This window comes from Ceratotherium simum, chromosome 19 (assembly GCF_057802395.1).
Source record: "Ceratotherium simum simum isolate JZ-2026a chromosome 19, ASM5780239v1, whole genome shotgun sequence".
NCBI lineage: Eukaryota > Metazoa > Chordata > Mammalia > Perissodactyla > Rhinocerotidae > Ceratotherium > Ceratotherium simum.
The window spans coordinates 47,467,089-47,476,271 of NC_141918.1; the positions used below are offsets into that span (position 1 = coordinate 47,467,089).

At 39.1% G+C, this 9,183-nt stretch overlaps 1 protein-coding gene across 1 annotated transcript; it reads left to right on the forward strand.

The window, feature by feature from the left end:
* Window positions 1-5,823: 5,823 nt before the first annotated feature.
* LOC101397227 (interleukin-5-like) lies at window positions 5,824-7,399 on the forward strand. The gene is made up of 4 exons (XM_004422303.3): window positions 5,824-5,967; window positions 6,172-6,204; window positions 7,065-7,193; window positions 7,301-7,399. Exons 1-4 carry the CDS (start codon window positions 5,824-5,826, stop codon window positions 7,397-7,399), a joined length of 405 nt encoding a protein of 134 aa, XP_004422360.1.
* Window positions 7,400-9,183: the final 1,784 nt, after the last annotated feature.

Here is a 9,183-nt window from a genome sequence, read left to right on the forward strand (position 1 = left end):
TTTTAGCCAGCAATATTTATTTAGGTTTACTATCCTATTTATCAATCGCTTTGATTACCACTGCTTCTTGCATCACACCTTGCTTTGGGATTGATTTCACTCATTACATTAGCAAAACTATTAAACCCGAGTGCTAAAGAAGCTTCAGGGAAAGAAATCTATCCCACATGTCAGGATTAAACAAAGTTGTTTTTGTGAAAGTGCTTTATAAGTTATAAAACACTGTAAAAATATGATTTATTTTTTGTGCGTTGAATATTTTCAGAGGAGTGATCTGGTAAAATGTAACAAAGGCTATAAAAATGATCACACAAGTTCCTTAGCATAAGGAAATATTTTTTTAAATTGTACAAAGAGCTTTCTAGTAACATTGTTTATAATTGTGGAATACTGGAAACAACCCAAATGGGAAAGGAAACGGTGGCACATCAATTTCATCTAGTAGCAGGTAACCCCTTTAACATAATAAGTAGATATATAAAAGAGAAGTATTAATAAGCAAAAAGATAAACACAAATGGCAAATATTCATTGATCACAACTCTGTCTCTGTGTTAGTAAAGATTGGAAGAGGTCATCAGAAAACTGATAGGCTGCTATGCCAAGGGGAAGTTCTGTGTTTATTTTCCTATAATGTTATTTATTCAATAAAAACCGATATTTTAAACATGTGCTTGGGGATTGAAAGGATGAAAGTTAGAATAGGATCAAGAAGAGAGAGATGCTATCATTTTACATTTAGTCATTGTGACAAATTTGTGGCGTAATGCCCAGTTGATTGATTAGAATCAGTTCATAGAAAAGTCATTTGACCTTGAATGACTACACAGTTAGTAAAAACCACAGTTATCAGTTTTTAAAAACTTGTTGCCAGTTTGTAAGCCACTATAGAGATAAAGGTTTTAGGGCAAAAAGATGGATGTTACCCACTAATATAACTTTTCAACACTATTCAAAGTCCTTTTTCTAAATTATATAATTACTAATAATTCTTAAATATTCTGAATACTGATTGCTAATTTTGTTCTATTCTCCTAAAATAATGTGGGTTTTTAAATATGCCATAGTTGGGGGTCCGGCCCCGTGGCTTAGAGGTTGAGTGCACACGCTCAGCTACTGGCGGCCCAGGTTCGGATCTGGGCACACACTGACCCACCACTTGTCGGCCATGCTGAGGCCGCGTCCCACATACAGCAACTAGAGGGATGTGCAACTGTGACATACAACAATCTACTGGGGCTTTGGGGAGAAAACGGGGGCGGGAAAAAGAGGAGGATTGGCAATAGATGTTAGCTTAGAGCCAGTCTTCCTCAGCAAAAAAAGGAGGATTGGCATGGATGTTAGCTCAGGGCTGATCATCCACAAAAAAAAACAAAAAAAATGCCATAGTAGTTCATATTGGCTTGGTCTCCATAGCTGAGCCTTAAAGCTTTTCTCTATCTTTTTTTCCAGGAGTCCTGCCAAAGTTGTGCCTATTATGTACTTCAGGCTCCCAGCCCCAAGGAAGAGACTTCCCGAGTTTCCACAGTATAAACATTAATTTGTTCAACTGATACAGCCAAGTGCCTGCTTATTCACTCAGTTATTTATTCAACAAACATTAATTGAGTGCCTACAATAGTCTAGTCCTCAAGGATAAAGAGTTCAATTAAATAAAATCCTTATTCTCAAGGAGCTCACAGTCTAGTGTGAAGTAAAAAAGGTCTCCAGTGCATGATATTTATGGAATACACAGTCTTTTTAATAATAATAGTAAAAACAATAAAACTTGTTTTTTTATTGCAACACTTTTTGTTGAAACTTTATGAAAACTTTTCAACTTGCAATGTTATTTTTAGTAAACTTTTTATTTTAAATAAGTTTAGATTTGCAGAAAAGTTACAAGAATATTATAGAGAGTTCCTGTGTACCCTGCACTCAGTTTCCTCTATTGTTCACGTTACTGTGTTACCTTTGTCACAGCTGAGGAACCAACATTGGCATATTACTAGACTCCACATTTTGTTGGGGGGAGGGGGGAGTTCCTTAGGTTTACCTACTGTCTTTCTTCTGTTCCTGGATTTTATCCAGGACACCACATTACATTTGGTCATCATGTCTCCTTAGACTCCTCTGGGCTGTGACAGTTTCTCAGACTTTGCCTGCTTTTGATGACCTTAACAGTTTTAAGGAGTACTGGTCAGGTAATTTGTCCTCAGTTTGGGTACATGTGATGTTTCTCTCATGGTTAGACAGAGGTTATGGGTTTTGAGGGGTAAGATCACAGAGATAAAATGCTGTTTTCATCACATCATATTAAGGGTACATGCTATTAACATGACTTATCCCTGTTGATGTTGACCTTGATCACCTGGCTGAGGTTTACCAGGTTTCTCCATTGCAAAGTTACTCCTCTTATAATCTCCTTTCTTTTTTTTTTGTTTTTGTGAGGAAGATCAGCCCTGAGCTAACATCCATGCCAATCCTCCTCTTTTTGCTGAGGATGACCGGCTCTGAGCTAACATCTGTTGCCAATCCTCCTCCTTTTTTTTCCCCCCCATTTTTCTCCCCAAAGCCCCAGTAGATAGTTGTATGTCATAGCTGCACATCCTGCTAGTTGCTGTATGTGGGACGTGGCCTCAGCATGGCCCCACAAGCGGTGCGTGGGTGCACACCCGGGATCCGAACCCGGGCTGCCAGCAGTGGAGTGCACGCACTTAACTGCTAAGCCATGGGGCTGGCCCCTATAATCTCCTTTCTATACTGTACTTTGCTATGAAGTCACTGTGTATCCCACAGATACATGGGATTGTGCTCCACTTCCTTGAGGGTGGAATATCTACAAAATTACTTGGAATTCCTCTGCCCAGGAGATTAAAATCGTTAACTTTTGTTTGGAGTTTAACATTGATAAAGTTTTTTCAAATACATTATTGTATGGTTCTTGCTCTGAGATAGTTTGCAATCAGGTCGGGGAGATCAGACTCATAGAAGAAAAGTTAATGACTTATGACAATCTTATAAGAAATATAATTTTGTACACGCATGTTCATAGCAGCATTATTCACAATAGCCAAAAAATGGAAACAACCCAAATGTCTATTGATGGATGAATGGATAAACAAAATGTGGTATATTCATACAATGGAATATTACAGGAAATTCTGTCACATGCTACAGCATGGAATAAACTTGAAGACATTATGCTAAGTGAAATAGACTAGTCACAAAAAGACAAATACTGTATGATTCCACTTATATGAGTTACCTAGAATAGTCAAATTCGTAGAGACACAAAGTAGCAGTGTGTTTGCCAGGAGGTGGGGAAAGGGGGCAATGGGGAGTTGTTTAATGGGTATAGAGTTTCAGTTTTACAAGATGAAAAGAATTCTGGAGATGGATTGCACAACATTGTGTACGTACTTAAAACTACTGAACTGTAAACTTAAAAATGGTTAAGATGTTAAATTTTGTTATGTGTATTTTACCACATTAAAATTTTTAAAAAGAAATGTAACTTTGAATAGGAAGTTTTTTTTTAATAACTAGCCCTCTAAAAGGGCCCCACAGTTATACTGTAAATCGGAGGCTGCAAAATGGTACCCTATGCAGTTTTTAAAAATATGAACTGCCAGCATTTAAAAATCAAGAGATTGTACATAATAATCAGGATTCCTGGCTTCTTTGAAAAATTGGATGATCTGGCAACATAAGCCCTAGGGTGTCACACGGCAACAATCAGCTGGAGCTGAGTAGCACCTGCCACCTTTAGACAGATCGTGCATGCTGTAGTTTACAGTAGCCCCACCATTTTTGTTGTATTACACCTTGCCCATTTCATAGCCAGGCAATATGACTCCCCTAAAACCAGTGAGTGGTTGGTGAGTTTTCTCCTGCTTAGTGAAGGCTAGGACAGTGGTATCTCAATCCTCCACTACCTAGATTGCCCGTGCAGCCCTATAACAGAAGTTAAAAACTCAGAACGTCATGCATTTAAGGTACTAAAATAATAAGTACTTGGAAATTCCTCTAAAACTTTCATCTAAGCCCCCACGTTCTCAGTGTAGCCCAAAGGAGTCCAAGGGGAACCACAGCAAACTCTCTCATGTGAAATCCTCTGGGGAGAGAAGGCTCCTGCTGGAACTCAGCTTTAGTTTTGAGAGCACCATTTTAAAAGCACCTTGATCCGAGTCGATTGTGTTTCCTACCTCACTCCTGAAGTGAGCCAGTATCTCTCCTGCAGTCTCAAGGAAAAGGTCTTTCAAGTGTTCAAATCAGACATGTCTAACCAAGAATCTAAAACTTTAGCACAAACAAAACTAGACATAGTACAGGAAGGCTGCTGCTAAAGTCCTACATTATTTTTATCCTACCCATGCAGAGCTGTGATTACATGCATGTAAAAGGCATGTCTACTTCCCAGCTGCCTCTGCTTCTCATATGGAACTCTATCTAGCTTTGGAAAGGGGTCTTAGATAGTAATTTGTGTTTGGTACTATGTGTCCTAGATGCTCAAGCTAATCCTAAAGTTGGGCTTCCAGGTCACCAACACAGAACCACTTTGGGACGCTCACTGAAACCCTCCATCAAAAACAATGGCTTACACCTCCATTATATGTGCTCAGGCCAGGGAAGAAGGAAGTGTATGGTCTAGAAGAGTGTCTCATTTGCTCCCTTCTGGGATTACAGGTCTGAGCCTAAGGAACACAGGGCTGATTCCTCTGATTACACATATTCATACATGGCCCACCCAGGGTGCAAAAGGACGCCTCCACCTTTGTGGGATGTGAAGGAGGGGCCATGCCCATATGTTATGTGGCTGCGAAGGATATTTATGGGTTGCCTTCGCAGCATCCATGTGCTTCTTACTACTACCTAGGACCCCCAATTTTTCAGGTATGCAGTTTGGGTGAGATGAAGCCCACCTCCAGCTCCAAGGAGAGCCAATAAATATATCCCATACCCCTGGCCACAGTTCAAGGATGAACATGTGATTCCTGGTCAGAAGGAGGCCAAATTCTAGGACTTTTGATTGAGCAATCAGAAAAGCACAATTTACTTTCTCCTGCTGCTCATGAACAGGATATATATAGATCGAGGAGCTTTGACATCACCTTGAGACCACAGTGGGAGAGCTGCCTGAGAATGGAGTCAAGGGAGAGTCACTGAGGCAAGCAAGATGTAAAGGATCCCTCATCCTCAACCATTTGGTTATATGAGCCAGTAAATTCCCTGTCTGGCTTCAACCAATTAGGGTTAGGTTTCTGGTCACTGGCAACAGAAAGGATCCTAATCGAGATCCCAGTGAATACAACTTGACCCTGCTAAGTTTTGGTTGTCTCTGCTCTAATCACCATCTTCCCATGAGTACTTTCAATTCCTTTAAAGACAGATCAATCTAGCTACAACCGTGATAGAATTTAATCTACCTGAAAAGAAAAACCATTCCCAATATTTATGTGTTTTAACGTAAAATTCTATTTAGTGGTTTACATTTTACTTCTCCTTTTTATACACATCTTTTAAAAGGAAATTCAATATTCTGACTTTTTAAGAAATGTAAATATGGGGCAATGATGTATTAGCCTAAGATTTTCTCTTGTAATAGGAAATATTTTTAAAGGGAGGGAAATAGGGATTTTTATAATAATTAAAAGATAAAACTAAAATTATTTTTTAAGATACAAGGCATTGGAAACATTTAGTTTCATGATATGCCATCATTAGGCATTCTCTATCTGATTGTTAGAAATTATTCATTTCCTCAAAGAGAGAATAAATTGGTTGGGGATGCAGCCTTGTACTATGCACTTTGCCCAAGGCAAACGCTGGACATCGCAGAACCATGAGAATGCTTCTGCATTTGAGTGTGCTCGCTCTTGGAGCTGCCTACTTCTCTGTCACTGCTGTAGCAAGTCCCATGAATAGACTGGTGGCGGAGACCTTGACACTGCTCTCCACTCATCGAACTCTGCTGATAGGCGATGGGGTAATTTTCTTTTTGATTCCTACAGTCTTTAAAATGCATAGGTAATCATTTGTGCTGATTAATTTTTAAAGATCTGTTATTAATAATTAAATTTTAAGAGTGTTAGTAATATATAATTGATAACCATATCACTAGCAAGTTTTTAATTAAAAGTTATGAATGCTAGAGTGCTTTAAAAATGAATGTATTTCCTGTCCTTTTCAGAACCTGATGATTCCTACTCCTGAACATGAAAATGTAAGTTAAATTATGATTCTATAAAGTGATTACATGAATAATTAAATTTCATATTTTAAACTACAAATCATTAGTTATCACTGGAACTATTTAATTTTCTCTATTTTGTTTTTATGTGTGTGGATGTGAATATATGTACTTATAAATATCAGGAATGACTTTACAACAAGTAGAATCCATTAAACTACTGGATCAGGCCCTTTGGTGATGTTGTGAGTTCTCCAACTCAAAGAGCCTCATGTCAGGCATTCTTTCCAGAAGAATTCCACACTGGGTGAGAGGTGCCTCCTAGTTTCCCTTCAATTCTATCTATGGCTTTCCTCACCTTAGTGTCTGTCTTAAAGTATTAGCAACTTAGGGTTATATTTTTAGAATCGTGGTCAGTAGACATTAAAATATACAATAAATGCCCTATCGTAATAGCCATTTCCACATATTTAAATGACTACGGCTACATCATGGAATTATATACATTTAGAGTATGTCATAGTCATATTAAAATGTAAAACATATGATTTAATTAGTCTAAATAGAATAAAATTACCAGTTAAAACTTGAAAAGGAAACTCTGATGTGAGATCAATCAATAATGTAGTTGCATCACACTTCCTAACACTTTGTTTTTGGTTAAGTACTTAATTTATATCATTAGTAAAACTCCTCCATAATTATATAAACTTCATTCACTTTTGGAAATTATATCTCAGCATGAGGTGGTTTGCCACCTGGAAAAGTACCAAGTAAAAAACTCTTTGGAGGAGGGAACTCATGTAAATACCACAAAACAAAGTCTAACTTTTTGGACCAAATTTTTATACCCTGTTTAAACTATTTATATTTTTTAAATCTTCCTCATTTAGCACCAACTATGCATTGAAAAAGTCTTTAAGGGAATAGACATAATGAAGAATCAAACCGCACAAGGGGATTCTGTGGAAAAACTATTCCAAAACTTGTCTTTAATAAAAGAATACATAGACCTACAAAAAGTAAGTTGAAAACATGCAATAGAAATTTAGGTATATTGGTCTGGCTATGACTATTTTTACAGGAATTGACAGTTTCCTATAATACCTATTGTCTGTTCTTTTCACAGAAAAAGTGTGGAGGAGAAAGACGGAGAGTAAAACAATTCCTAGACTACCTGCAACTGTTTCTTGGTGTAATAAACACTGAGTGGACAACGGAAAGTTGAGACTAAACTGGCTTGTTGTAGTGAAAGGTGTTGGAGGAGGAGAGGATGTTTTATTGCAATGAGAATGAGGGCCCATCAAGGGTGGAGCCTTAAAGTTCAGTGTAATTAAACGTCAGAGGCAAAGTAAATATTTCAGGCACACTGCTACTTTAGCACCTCACACAGGCAGAAAGCATAAAAATAAAATACTTGAGATGTATTTCAGATATCAGAATCATTGTAGTATTTTCTTCCAGTTTGCTCAAGGCAACACAGATATATACTTTTATCTTATTTAATGTAACATTCTGTAAAATGTCTGTTAGCTTATTATTTATGAAATGATTAAGAATTTGGAAATTTAATATTTATTTCATGTTAGGCTCTGTTACAATAAAATTAAAATAGACAACTCTGGTTCAATTTGTTGCTGACCTTCGTCACTTACTCTTGAAGTGAGCACAATCTGTGTGAGAACATGCCAAGTTTGGAGGGAGGGTCTGCATGTGTGCTGGCTGAGCGTGCCCATCTCCCTGATGGCAGAAGTCACAGGGTTGCTTGGTATACCAGGGGTGGAAGTGATCCAGCAGGACTTAGTGGGCAGCAGGGTCATGGGCAGGGGCTAAGCCTTGTTTCCTCTCCACGATATATCCAGAACGTAGGATGGTGCAAGTTAAATGGTAGGTGATGAATGCTTGAATAAATCAATGAATGAATGTATTAATGAATGAAAGTGCCTTCTAGGACTGATCATAGAATTAAAATGAGTTTCAAGGCTTCCCCTGGGAGGAGGGCAGTGTAGGAATCTGTAACTAGGTCTCTTCCCAGCCTATGAGAAGAATTTGGCAGACCAATCCCACTGCTGGTTCAGGGAAAGAGCCAGAAACCCTCTTTGTGGAGCCCAGAGCACTGTGGTTTGGGGGTGTTCTCTCCTCACTGGACATTGTTGCATAACAAAAGGAGCAGAGAAGCGCTTGTAGGCAGTTGTATCGGGAAAACTGGGTTCTAGAGGTGCCCACCATTCTGTATTCCCAGGGGCAGAGCAGTGTCAGGCAGAAGAACACTCTAATCCACCTGCTTATGACTGTCAGCAGAGCTTCCTCTGCTTGAGAAAATTTTCCAGGGATCCAGAAAATATGTTCTTTATATTTTAAAACTGAGACCTGGAGGAGAGAAACCCAGTAACATTATTCAGCAATGCCACTGATTCCTTCATTCATTTACTGATCACAGGCCCTACAGTGCATGCTAGGATACAGCTGTGGGTGTGTGCTGGCGGTCCTTACAGATGGGTGCCGTTACCCTGGGCATTATCTGCATAGATTGCATGTATCGCCCTCGACTGCTTGTGTGAAGCAACCGCTCCTACTGATTCTGGGCATGGGAGTGGGGCCAGAGCAGTCAGACACAGATTCCCAGGTGGGAGAATGCAATTCCTTCTGTGTAAGAAGACGTGTTTTCCTTCCAGCACAAACCCAGTGGTGGTGGTCAGCACTCTGCTGTGGCCCAGGCCCCCAAAGAGTGCGCCCACCAAGCCCCAAGAGCTGGAGATGAGCAGACAAAGACCGAGGTAGCTCAGCGCACCACATGCTGACTGCTCTAGAAACTGACAGGAAACAGCAAACTCAATTTGCGAAGAGGCTGAATGTCAATTTAATTCAATTCAGCAAATATTTATTGAGTTTCCCCTATGTTCCAGGACTATTTTAGGGACTATGATCCATCAGTGAATAAAACAGACAAAATTCCCTGCCCTCGTAGACTTACATTCTCTCTGAGAAAATGTCATTTTCCCACTTCTTGAT

What these genes read in the sequence shown, in the direction of transcription:
- LOC101397227 (XM_004422303.3), top strand. Translation starts at nt 5,824, where the DNA reads ATGAGAATGCTTCTGCATTTGAGTGTGCTCGCTCTTGGAGCTGCCTAC. An exon ending in CTCTGCTGATAGGCGATGGG is followed by an intron (nt 5,968 to 6,171) that starts GTAATTTTCTTT and finishes TGTCCTTTTCAG; the next exon opens with AACCTGATGATTCCTACTCC. An exon ending in AATACATAGACCTACAAAAA is followed by an intron (nt 7,194 to 7,300) that starts GTAAGTTGAAAA and finishes TTCTTTTCACAG; the next exon opens with AAAAAGTGTGGAGGAGAAAG.